The sequence below is a fragment of the Artemia franciscana genome, chromosome 10, assembly GCF_032884065.1.
Source record: "Artemia franciscana chromosome 10, ASM3288406v1, whole genome shotgun sequence".
NCBI classification, from domain to species: Eukaryota; Metazoa; Arthropoda; class Branchiopoda; order Anostraca; family Artemiidae; genus Artemia; species Artemia franciscana.
Window position 1 is genome coordinate 5,551,099 of NC_088872.1, and position 13,655 is coordinate 5,564,753.

The 13,655-nt window shown below is 35.4% G+C and overlaps 1 protein-coding gene across 7 annotated transcripts in view; it reads right to left on the reverse strand.

Moving 5' to 3' along the window:
- The window catches only part of LOC136031697 (uncharacterized), a 183,382-nt gene that overhangs the window by 31,835 nt on the left and 137,892 nt on the right, over positions 1-13,655 (reverse strand). For all 7 annotated transcript variants that reach the window (XM_065711387.1, XM_065711388.1, XM_065711386.1 and 4 more), the window contains one exon: positions 1,872-2,087. In XM_065711387.1, coding sequence (XP_065567459.1) covers positions 1,872-2,087 — 216 coding nt within the window. The remainder of the gene's footprint in view (positions 1-1,871; positions 2,088-13,655) is intronic.

Here is a 13,655-nt window from a genome sequence, read left to right on the forward strand (position 1 = left end):
AAATAGTTGAAATTACTAAAAATACTTTAGCGTAAAGAGCGGGGTATTTAGGAGGAGATGAGCCCCTCATATGCATAACAATTTCTGTTCGTTTTAAGTTTTAATGCTCCTCCTTATTTTCAGTTGAAAAAACTTTTATATTTATTTTTTCATTGTTTTTTGTTTTAAATAATGCTAGAAAATCCTGCAACTCCTTCAGGGAAATTCTCTTCCCACATGACAAATTCCTCCATGGAAAGATCCTCCCACATAAGCCCCCCCCCCCCAACCAAAAAATATCCCCCTGAAAATGTCTCTACACTTAACAATGGCCATTACTATATGTAAACACTGGTCAAAATTTGTAGCTTGCAGCCCCTCCCCTGGGGACTGTGAGGGAGTAAGTCGTCCTTAAAGATATAGTTGTTAGATTTTTCAACTATGCTGAACAAAATGGCTATCTCAAAATTTTGATCTCTTGACTTTGGGAGAAAATGAGTGTGGGAGGGGGCGTAGGTGCCCTCCAATTTTTTGGTCTCTTAAAAAGGTCCCTAGAGCTTTTAATTTCCGTTAGAATGAGCCCTCTCACGAAATTCTAGGACCACCGGGTCAATACAATCACCCCTGGAAAAAAACAAACAAACAAAAAAAATAAATAAAAACAAACCCATGGTTGGTCTTCTGGCAAAAATGACGAAGTTCCACATTTTTATAGATAAGAGCTTGAAACAGTTTTGTTCTCTGCTATGCTGAATCTGATGGTGTGATATTCGTTAAGATTCTACAACTTTTAGGGGGTATTTCCCCTTGTTTTCCAAAATAAAGCAAATTTTCTCCAGCTTGTATCTTTTTATGGGTAAGGCTAAATTTGATGAAACTTATATATTTAAAATCAACATAAGAATCCAAGTCTTTTGATGTATCTATTAGTATCAAAATTTCTTTTTTTTAGAGTTTTGTTTACTATTGAGTCGGGTCACTCCTTATTACAGTTCATTACCACGAACTGTTTGATGATTACTCTACTATGTTTTATTGTCCCTTTATCTTGTATTTTACTTGATATAGTTATTACTTTTATATTTTACTTTGCGCACTGGAAAAATTCTGCTTCAGGTATAACAGTGTATGCCTACACTTTTGTTAGTCTTCAAAACCATGTAGTAAGTCCATAATAGGAACGGGTCCAAATGAGTAATCATAGTTGAGTCGGGTTTGATTCCTAGGGTGGCCGTTTTTTTTAGTTAGGGACAGGGTTAGTGGCGTGATTCTATAAGTTCAGCCAGAGTCAACCAAGCTCTAAATGGGTATCTGAAGAAATCTGGGGAAGGTAAGCAGGAAGGGTGTGTGAAAGCACTAAATGGCTGGCCCCTAATCTCCCATTGCACTTCCTGGCTAAAGGGTCAAGAAACGGACATCAGCACCCCTAGTTTGGAACTTGAGGGTCTAGTGTCGTCATACTTACTTACTTACTTATAATAGGAACATTGTTATGGTTGTATTTATGTTCTTGGTTTGGGAAGCTAGTGGAGGTCCTAAAACCTACTAGCAAGCTTTTTTATCATTGTTACCGTCCCCTTTGCTATGACCATTCGTATGGAAGGTCATTATTGATCTTACTTATCACTATATTACAACAAAGGTACAAAAGGTACGTTTAGGATTAACCTAAAAGTTACAGCCACTGGTTTGATACCCTGAAGATAATACTGTCATTTCCATTGATTTGAAGTCATACTTGGCTTTTTACTAACCGTTTATTACCATGAATAGTCTGATTATTGTCAAAACTATACAAAATGAAAAATTTTACGAATTTTCAGATACATTACAATGAGTAGCAACTTATTTAGTCTGTGCTTACATTATTGTTTTACCATGATTAGACTTACATTTCTCCAGTTTCAGGATTCTTTTTCCATCTACCTTGCTCTGGTATAAAATGAACTGGCTCTTCTTGTCCTGACTTCCATTCTAGATAGAACTTCTTATAGTGCTCAGGCAGAAGAGCATTCACACCTTTTTTCAAAAGTCTTGTATGTTTTGCCACTTGTTCAGAGTTGGTAGATAACCTTATTAAAGGTTTGATATTTGCTGCCATATCTCCTCTGAAAAAGTAAAACTAAATTATACTGACTCAATAATACAATAAAATGCTGAAGGCAATATAAAATAGATATAAGGAGAACTGGAGATACAGATGAAGATTCTTTGCCCAAGACTGCTTCCCCCTCCCCTTGAACAAAAAGAAGGGGAAATATAAAGTTTTCACCTTTTTCACATAATTTACCATTTCAGTAATTGGGCAAGAATAGGAAAACAAAAGAATATCCAGTGACAAGATAAAATCAGAAATAGACATATAGTGACACATAATACAGAACTGATGAAAATATGGATATTAAATTTATCTATTCGTTAGAGAAAATTCAAACCAGTTGAAAATAGATTTCTAATAATTGCACGAGGGGAATTCAAAATAATATGTAGAACAAATTTTATTTTTACTGATTTTTCCATAACAACTTTTCCACATAACATCCATTAAGTCCAAAATAGTTCAATAGGTGAATCTACCTTCCTTTTAGACCACTTTAGAAGAAACATAGAAACTCCTTTATGAATCTTTTAATTATCAGTGCTTGTGAAATAGGTGCCTTACAAGTGCTCATTGAGTTTTTGGAGTATAGAAAAGGCCACATGGATGTAGATCCAGACTTTAAGATGGATGTTGCCGCAACTTCCACCAAGCTTCCTCGCATCTTCTTTTGCAATGGGTGAGGGACGCACTGGGGCGTTATCATGATGAAAGAGAATCCAACGATGGAGCTCTTCGATGGATATTTACATAAGAGGCTCCTGGGACAGTTTATTAGTCTTATAAGATGTCTACAGCCCAACTTCCTTAGAATTCTAGAAAAAAACAGTTGCCATTACCTTATTGACAACAATTTTGTCTATTTTCTTATTAGATAGATAGATAGATAATTTTATTCACCCACTCGATACAAAACCACAAATGGCACGAATGGAGTATAAAGAAGAAGAAAAAAAAAAACAAAAAAAAACACTTAACTGCAAAAACAAAAGCAAACGTTACGATACACCGCCAATAAATAAAAACATTATTACAAAAACTCACTAAGGACGAATTGCAATTGCCAGACTACTAGGCCCAAGCGACCCCAAAAATTCAGAACGACGTTTCGTCACAGCAGCAATCGGATCTGTGATACCGAACCTTGCAGACATCTTGGAATTTTTAACCCACGGTGGGGTATTTAAAAGAAATTTTGCATATTTGTAAAAAAGTGATCGAAGGTTTCTTTTATCGCTAACACTAAATATATGCCAAAACGGTGATAAAGCCAGAAAGTGTGGGATCACCAGTGCATTATATAGCCTAGCTCGAATTTGTCGATTATATTTCGCTTTAGTTGAAGATAGCGCCCCGTAAGCCTTACGTGCCTTTTCTGCGAAATTACTTATTTGGCGAGCACGTGTAGATGCCATGTTATGACCTATAGGCATTCCTAAGTACATTATGGAGTCAGACAGTGGAACCTCTTGAGCACCAAATTTGACAGCAAGATCTATACAATCTGCATTTCTCCTATTGAAAGCAACAATCTCGCTTTTACTTGCATTAAAAGATAGGCCTATCTCTCTATAAGCATCATCTAGAATCTGAAAATTTTCTTCAATACGAGACAAACATCTACTTAAATTAAAAATATCATCTGCGTAATTAAGTAATGTTACATCCAAACCTCGGAAAATGCAGCTCATTTGCACTAACTTTTGGGCCTCGAGAACACTATTATTATACAACCGGGGTGACGAAATTGCACCCTGCCTAATGCCCTTTCTAACCGGAATAGCATTTGGTAATACAATCGGCCCGTTAGGAGACGGGACTTTAACTTGGACTCGAAGCTTCTTATACATATCCCGAAAAGGCAAAATAACCGATCGGTCCACACCACGTTTATGAGCAGACACTAATAACTGGGGATGTATCCCAGAATCAAAAGCACGTCTAACATCGTGACTCGCTAGAATAAGGGATTCATTCAGTTCATCAGCTTCTATTAATATATTAGCAAGAATATAATGGACGTGCTCGCGACCAACACCTTTTTTAAATCCGAACTGATTATCGGGGGTAGAACATTGAAAAGCAATATGATCTATAACTAGCAATTCCATAAGCTTACATAAAACCGGCGAAACAGTTATAGGGCGGTAAGATACGCATTCAGACGGATTTTTCCCTTTTTTCAAAATAGGTGTAATTACTCCAGTACCAAAAACATCGGGAACGAGACCAGAATTAAAGATAATTTGGAATAGAAGCTCTAAATGACTCAGGAGACCAGCAGTACCATGTACAAGATGCAACCCACACAACTTGTCGACACCTTTCGATTGTTTCTTTTTTAATTTTGAAATTGCACGAATCAGATTAGGAACAGTTACTATGTAGCCAACACCAGAACTAGGCAATTCCATGAACTTATCAAGTTCGACTTCATATTTATCTTCAAGATCTTGTTCGGGTGGAGAGAACTCAGAAGTAAAGTGGGACACCCAATCTTGCTCAGAGATCACAGGTTCGACACTATTCTGATCACCATTACGTTTAAGAAATCTCCACACAGCATTTGGATCATTACTTATCAATTGACTATGTTGATCGATCACTTCACATTTATGCTTAGACAAAATCTTAGCAAATCTGCGTTTGCTGAACAGCCGAACTTCATTTACAACACCTGATTTCGGACGACCACACTCGTTCCAGAGCCTAAGCCAAAATTTTGCACGACCACATGCTTCACTTAGAGCAGGGTTTTCGGACCACTTTGGAATTTCCGTTCCCACTCGGACTTTACGAATGGGGACCGCAGCGGCCTCGGCAGATAACAGTGCGTGAGATATTTCACTACAGTAGATGTTTAGTAGCAGCTGTTTCTCTTCATCTTGAATACATACACTCTGCTGTAGTAATTGGAACGGCACTTTAATCTTTGTGAGAATCTCATCCAATACGTAATGATAAGTAGCCAGGTCAATTTTACTCCAATTAGTTTTGATTTTCCACTTCTTTTCATTAGTTGGGGGGTTAGGAGAGGCAGGAATTACTCGAAAAGTGTTTATAATTGGAAAGTGATCAGACGCGCTTACGCTCAGATCTACGTGCGAATTGCCGCAAGCTGGAGATTGGATGGAACTTAACATGAAGTCGAGAGATGAAGTCGAGCCTGAGTTATGGATATAAGTAAAACACAGATCATTGTTAGCAAGACGAAGACCGTCACAGGAAGATAGGAGGATCTGTGCTCGAGCGTTAGACTAACTCCACCAATGGTAACTCCACCATTTAAGTTCCATGAAACAACCCGTATAGAATCACCGATCATTGTTTAGAAATTAGCTTCTGAGCTACTGGACATTGGAAGCTGTAGCACGGGTGTCGAGAAGAACCACACAGAGCGCATTTGGGGGCATTTTGGCATGGATTGTCCCGAGAGCTGGAATGATCTCCACCGCACTTTGAACATTTCGGGGGATCTACACAAGATTTTGCTGCATGTCCGTAGGACTGACAGTTGTAGCACTGCATCGGTAAGAATTTAAATTCTGTAATGGGTAGTCGCTCGTAACCAAAAATGGGCGGAGAGTTCATTGCGTTAAAGAGATGAGCTTTGCTTTCAAACTGTAATTTGAATGACCGAGTACTACCAATTTGTACGGCCTTAACACAGTTCGGTACAACTGAGCGCAGTTCATCATCTGAAGTTTCAGTGGGAACGTGGCGGATTATTCCGAAGAAAGCGGGAGTTTTTACTTTAACACTTATAGTTGAGTCACTTTTACCCACTGCCTCAGCCAGGGACTCGGCAGCATTCTTGTTGTTCAAGACTACTCTCCATTCAGATTTCCTAGGTTTCAGCTCCACAATGTTCGAACTAGTATCACCACATACTCTGTCCAAATAGGATTTCCGAGCGCTAGGGTTCGAAAGATCTTTCGGGGGATTCTTCAAAACAACCGCATATGACAGTTTCGACATGATCGTGTTGGTTTCTGCCGCAGGCATAGCAGAGACAGAAGGAGAGGGATTAGAATCCACGTAACTATCGAACTTAGCACACAATTCGTTTACTTTCCGGGTTAGGGTAGCCGTCACTTCTCCCGGGATTATCGGAACTTCATCAGGTTCGAAAATCACAAACCGCGGCAACGAGATATTTTTATCTTCACAAACCCGAAATACTTTTAATATGTCCAGGATATCATCGGTGTTCTTCGATCGCGCAGTAACACGTGTGGTAATTCCTGCTAGGGGCCACAATAACTCCTTCGCCATTGCAATTGCTTCCTCTGAGAAAAACTCGACTGCTTTTTTCGCTATATCCTCCGAGCGATTACCAGCTTTTATCGCACGGAAAGCATAATTCAGTAACGCATTCCAAACCAATTTCTCATTACTCCCCATCGCAACAGCCACGTCACAATCCGTAATGCAAAATCAAAGTCCGAGGGGAGGAGCCAGTTCAATAAACTACGACGTAATACAAAGCTATTTAAGCTAATAAGCGAGGGAAGCGTAGTTTCTTGCTACCTGATCCCCGCAGTTTAAGGGAGTCACACTCCCGGCAGGTACAACGGCCCTTGCGACAAGAAACTCCCCTCTTCTGCTCGCTTATTAGTAAAATTTAATAATATGAACGCACTCTAGAATCCGCTATTAAGAATTATTATAGATGACGCTGTTTTGCTTCCAAGCAAAGAGCATAAATTAGTAACAATATTATAAGGCAACTCCAGTTAAATAAATCTATTCTTCAACACAAATTATATGAGAAGAATTGAAAACTATGCTTCCTTACTGTTCCTGGGATCACAGATTCCAAATCGAGCACAACCTTGGTTAAAGAATCAAACTATTTCCATATAAATTTAACATATTCAAACTTAGTAATTTATTTGCTTCCACTGTTTGAACCTTACATTGCCCTCTCCAAATGAATGTTGACAAAAGTTACATACTTGCTGCCATACCCATTCCAAAAAAAGTGAAACAATAGTGACTATTTACAAGGGTATACATACAAAGACGTAAAAGAAAGATATAAAATATGAAACACAACATTAAATGTCTTAGTCTACCTAAATCAAGACAATTAATTTAAAAACAAGCCAAGCAGTATATCTAGTATGGGTGCTGACTGGGATGTATTCAATCAGAAAGTAGTGTCCAAATAAAAGTAGTCCTTTATTGAAAAAAAACATTTCATACCTTATTCCTTCAGAAGACATGAAGTGTCCCAAAATACATCTTCCTTCATTTAAATCAGACACAAATAACAACACACAAAATTACAAATACAGATTTTGACATGATAAAAATCTAAGAAGTTTCCTTAAAACATAAATTTGAGCAAAATTATTAAAAGCAGAACTCTTAGAATAGAATTAGAATGTCCATGTTGGACTTGCAGTCAATATTGATGAAAACCTTAGTGATCTTTTTTATGTGAAATTTCAACTGCCTTTCAGTCCTCCAAAAGTTAGCTTTTCAAGCTCTGTGATAGACAAAATTGTTCAAGTTTTTTTTTTCAAAATCAACCTTATCAGTTATTTTATGCTCAACTAACAGCCAAATGAGATTCGACAATCTGGCCCCACCCATAATCAATCAAAGGTAGTGTTTTACATGTAGCCAATCATCTTTGGGAAATTTATCTTGCAGCAGGCTACACTTACTCCAGTGGTCAAAAACAACGTCGAAGCAGTGTCAGCATTGAACACATTCATTGAGAAAGCAGTTCTCCTTTAAGAGCTTTGGTCTAATTTTGAGAATCATTGATGAGTCGAGCAGCCTCTTCCTGACTTGAAGCGTTTTTTTGTTTGTGTCCTTGCAAACACTATCTAGTTCCACTGTAAAATGTTGATCCAGGAGGTTAGAACTAAGAAAGGATTTGTTGTTTAGGTGTCAGGTCACAAAACTATTGAAACCTTTAGGGAATGCTTAGTGTAGGGAATAAACTCAGCTTTTGAAATGATTCATTTTCCATGTGTATGAACTCCCATGTGAAACTCATCCATTGCTGCAGCATTATTTCATGAACAAGCTTTTAGAGGTTTCGCAAGTTTAGGGTCCAACATCAGATTTGAAAATTAATAAAAAAAAAGACTAAATCACTAAGACTAGGAGTACATAATGAAAAGAAGCAGTGTTGGGTAACAAGAAGATTGATCTAGTGGACAGATTCACTTACCTAGTAAGTATAATCATTAGTAAAGATAGTGGATGAAGTGATGATGTTAAAAGTAAAATAGCCAAGGCCTAGGGTGTTTTCCATAGTTGCAAAAAAGTTTGGAAGAATAGGAATAAAAGTCTAAAAATCAAGATTAGAATATTGGAAGTTACAGTAATGATAATGGTCAAGTATGACTTTGAAGTCTGGGCACTCTGAAAAACAGAGGAGGATCTTTAGATATTTCCCAGAAAAATTGCTTATGGATTATTTTGAGTACCTGCCTGACTGTATCTCTAATAGTATGCTATACAACAAATGTGGTTCAATATTGCTTTCAAGGGCTATAATAAAAGAAAATTTAAATTGCTACAATATGTTCTGCAGATGAAAGATGCAAAAATAACATAAAGCTTTCAATATAATTCCTTTCTTGCAATATTTCACTGTAAAAACTCTCTGGAAAATTTTACAGGAAGTTTTGTTTAGTTAAAATCTAGGACTAATCACATGCTAAATCTTTAGAAATTCTAATAAAATGTCATTGTCAATATTCTGGTCAAGCTGTAATAAGTATTGAGCAACACTTTCTTAAATATTGAATCATTCATTCATATGACATGCAAAAGAAAAAGAATGTAAGTAAGTATAACAGAACTAGACCCTCGAGGTCCAAACCAGGGGTGTTGATCTCCATTTTGAGGCGCTTCAGCCAGGAAGTGCAATGGGGAGTTGGGGTTGGCAAAAGGAAAGGATTGGGGTAAATATTTATATATGTTTCAATAGTAAAACTTCTAACACTTACTATAATGGTCACCTCTGACACTTTAAACAAGTCAAACAACCTTTTAGATTAACAACACCTGGCAAATAATTTAGGAACTAGTCAACACTATGGAAAAATACAAGTGCAGCAATCATTGAGGCTAATTTCTTTATACAAAACAAACAATAAAATTTTCTGTAACCAGAATTTGTATCAAACCAATGAAGACAAAGCTGAAAAATACTTTATTGTATTTTAGCTTTTTCACATTTATAAAAATTTTAATACTCAAAGGTACATTTTGAATTCTTCCCTAGATCATAGTGCTCTGAGTACTATAAATTTGTCTGTTCAGAACTTGCAGTCAATCTTTCAAGGCAAAAGAAATAGTGATGGCAATATTAAAGGTATTTTTTTCATTTTTAATTCTTCCAAATTTGGTCAATGTATTTTCACATTTGAAGGTTTTTTAATTATCCTTGGCAACTCAGCGGTATAGATATCGTCATCCCATTCCTTTAGTCTGGCCTACTATGTTTGTTAAATGAAACATTAAATAATGAAACATTAAAAAAACAATGAGTATAGCAGTATGTATGATACACCTTTGCAACCAAGTGAGCACTCCACCTACCACCATTACTACCCAATTATGGATCTTAACATGGGTTTGCTTCAGTCTGTGTTTTGGTAAGATTCACTATTGTTAGTTATTGAACAGCTGTGTAACTTCAAAATATACAATACAATTAATGATTTCACAAATGTGCATCCTTTTTCAACTTTATCAACAAAACATTTCCTTTGACAGTTTAATTTTTATGTCATTGAGCATAGATCCTATAGTCCCAGCTTAGTCCCTATACAACCTTCACTTACTGAAAGATAAAACAAGAGTGTTTTCAGCCTCAAAATTTGCTATATAAAATTTATAATCTTTTCAGTTATTAAAAAAAATTGAACATTTTGTTTCCATGTTTTAAATTCTTAAATATTGAATTTTTTTATTGATTGTTAAGTTTTAAATTATCAACCAAATTTAAATTATTTGTGCAAATAAATTACTCAGGCACAAAGCAATTTGGGAATTCATCCTTGAAAGTTAAATGCTCTAAACTCAACAACTCTCAAAGATAACAAAATGTCCTCATCTAGAATTTTACAGGAATGTGTTTTCAGCCTCCTTTTAAAAAATTTGAGTGTCCCTGCAGTTTATACCCTCTTCTGAGGGACACAATAATGACAGTAGAATAATCATTGCAGCCATTATATTTGAGAAGAGTGTAATCAAATGGTACTGCTTTGTAGTTACTGTAGTATTTTCGTCAGAAGAGGATAGAGACTGCAGTGATACCAAAACTTGCACTGATATTTCCTTAAAAAAGCTGGACTATCATTTCTAAAATGCCACCACCATATCAATAGCTCATCATAAATAGTGTTCTGAAGCAGCTAATTTTCTGTCAGGTTACAGCACTAGCATAATATTATTCTGTATTTGTGGTATGTCTTGTATATAGCCTTGTCTCAACTAAACACTAGGCTATAATAAAAAAAAGTTGTAAAAGGGTTATCTATTTGTCTACTGTATTGCTAAAAAATTAACATAATACTTGATGTACTCTAAAAATTTTTCCTAACATACCAGTTGTTATCCTTGCAAATTCCATCTTGAGCCCTTGGACTGAGGACCTTGCTCCTAGTTTTTAATCTAGCAGAACTAAGGTAAAAAAAATACACCCCATGATTCAAAATCCAATACTAATTTTACCACAATTCTTTTTAAAAATTCACATTTTTTTATTAATTCCTGTGGTGTCAATTAGGGGGGGGGGGGTATCTGCTTGCCCTGATATTTTTCACATTATATAGCAATTAAGTCCATGCTGGATTTGTCAGTTTCCATGTTGATGATTATTAATACTCATAAAAATAATAATCCATAATTGTCACTCTGTTGAAGGCCCAGCAACACATCATTAAAATTCACCAGTTATTTTTTGGGTGGATTTGGGAATCAATAGATAATAAAAAAAATTATCTAACACCTTAAACAGTCATGCCAATCAGCAGTAATTCTTGTTATTATAAAATATAAAGCATTAAATATATAAAAATCACAAATTTTTAAATTGATTCCTCTGGTGTCAATTGGGGGGGGGGGGGTATCTGCTTGCCCTGATATTTTTCACATCATATAGCAATTAAGTCCATGCTAGATTTATCAGTTTCCATGTTGATGATTATTAATACTCATAAAAATAATATTTCATAATTTTTACTATGTTGAAGACTAAGCAAAACGTCATTAAAATTAACCAGTTATTTTTTGGGTGGATTGGAGAATCAATAGATAATAAAAAAAAATTATCTAACACCTTAAACAGTCATGCCAATCACCAGTAATTCTTGTTATTATAAAATATAAAGCATTAAATATATAAAAATCACAGCCAGAGCCATTGTCATATATATTCATACATTGATTTGAAATATCTGAGAGTCAAGCTAAAACCCAAGACATTGAAATATGAAACTATTAAAGAAAAAAAAAAGAAAAACAAAACCAGTAATAAGAAGAATTAACTAAAACAAATAAATATGTGCTATTATTGACAAGTGAGTTGAGTATTATAAAGTAAGAATTTAATTGTTTTAGTGTTTTTAGTTTGGTATATGGCATTTGGGGTTTATTGTTAGAAACAAAAATATGAGATTCAAAAGAGGATAAAATAAGGAATCTATTTGTACTACTCAGAGCTGTCCCTGGACTGGGGATAAATAAGTTACAGCACCCCCTCCCTGTCAACCCTAATATATCCAAAGCAATATAGGCAAAGCTAAATAAAAATTTGATCCATGTGAATAATTCCTAAGTACAGCTGGTATTTTGGAGTATCTTGGTATACCTACCTCTACTCCTTCTCTCTCTAGAGGGTCCTGACCTTTGATAACTTTTAAGAATCTGTGTGTTATTAAAGAAAAACCTTGCAAAACAGATCTTCTTAAATGAAGTAGGCTACAACAAAATTATTTCCAATTTCAAAACTTTACTCAAATCCAATTATTAAGTTTTAAAGATAGGCCTATGCAAATACATTTCCTAATTTTTAAGAAAAGAAAACACATTAATATTGCTTAAAATTCTACTCAATCAACAGGAATTGTATTTTCAGAACTAAAGCCAGAAAAAAAAGAAACTGGTAACTGAAAATGAAAGTAGGCTAAAATGTTATTTTGTGAAAATTTCAGTAAAATTCTAGTTGATTGATGTAAAGGTCAATTTTCAGAAAAGGTGTTTTTTGAAAAGGCATTTTCAGAACTAAAGGTAGAGAAAAGGCAACTGATAACTGAAAATTAAGGTAAATTTTGTTTTGTTGAAATTTCAATAGGTATAGACCTGTCACATAAGCAAATTTCAGGACCCTCTAGAGGAAGAAGGAGTGGAGGTAGGTATTTCAAAATACCTTCCCAGGACATACTTTAGCCTGAAGACCAATCCCTGAAAGTTTCATTTTCTTAGCCTAACTCCTTTCCAAGACAGCAAAAAGTAGCTAAAGTAGATTTTTGCCCAAAAACCAAATTTTATACTAGAAGGAGAGCTTAAAAAAGGAGAGTATTTCCTCCAAAAGGTTGATGTCTAGTAAACCTACTGCACCATGTTTCCACACATTGATGCAACTGTTTTCCTCATTTTATATATTATCAACTTTCTTTGACATTTTACATCTTTTATCATTGTCTTAAATTTAAAGCTCTCTAACAGCCTTTATTGATGGTCCAATGTCAAAGAAGTCAAAGCTACTCTGCAATACAGGCTATAAAATAATTTTTTTTTAAGAAACAAGATTCTAATCAAATAACCGTTTAATCTTGTTCCTGTCAAGATCGGCTTGTGAAAATTTCCACTTCAAAGCACTTTGGAGTTTTGAAAACTTTTGCTTTTTCAAATTCATCTAGGTTCTGCTCTCCCACTATTGCAAAGAATTTTCTCGTAGCCGGACAATCGTAAAAACCAAAGCTTGATAAACAATTTGAAAAACTAACCAGCTGCGAAGGAAACTAATGAACCGAGTCTTCAAATATAAAATTATTTAAATCAAAGCATGTAAAATTTGAAACTACTTTGTTTCAAACTTTGTAGGAGAGCTAAACAGAGTACATGGCTGAATTTCAGCTCAAGTATCAGTTTTAGAACCCCAATTTCAAAGGCCCACAATTTCATTAGCCAACTAAATAGTGTAAAGCAGCCTAATGATGACCGTAGATATGATATCATTCAGGATGGTTATCCAATTGTCTCAGTAGCACTGTTAACTGATATTTTTAAAAATGATTACTCAGATTTTCATCCCATCCGACCTCCTTTTTGTAATCTCCCCCTTACCTGTTCTTATAAGGGTACTCTGATGAAACGTTTTTCCCAAGATGAATTTTGTGTAGCACTTAATTCTCTTAACATCAAGTCTTCCCCAGGTTATGAGGGTATTTATATGAAGTGGATTCTTGAGTCCCCAAAGGTAGTTCATGCAGCCCTCTTAAGTCTTTATAATCTTATTTGGTCAAGTCAAAAGTTCCCAGATGCTTGGAAGATAGCTCAGGTATTTCAAGCTTTAAAACCTTATTCATCTAGTGATCCAAAG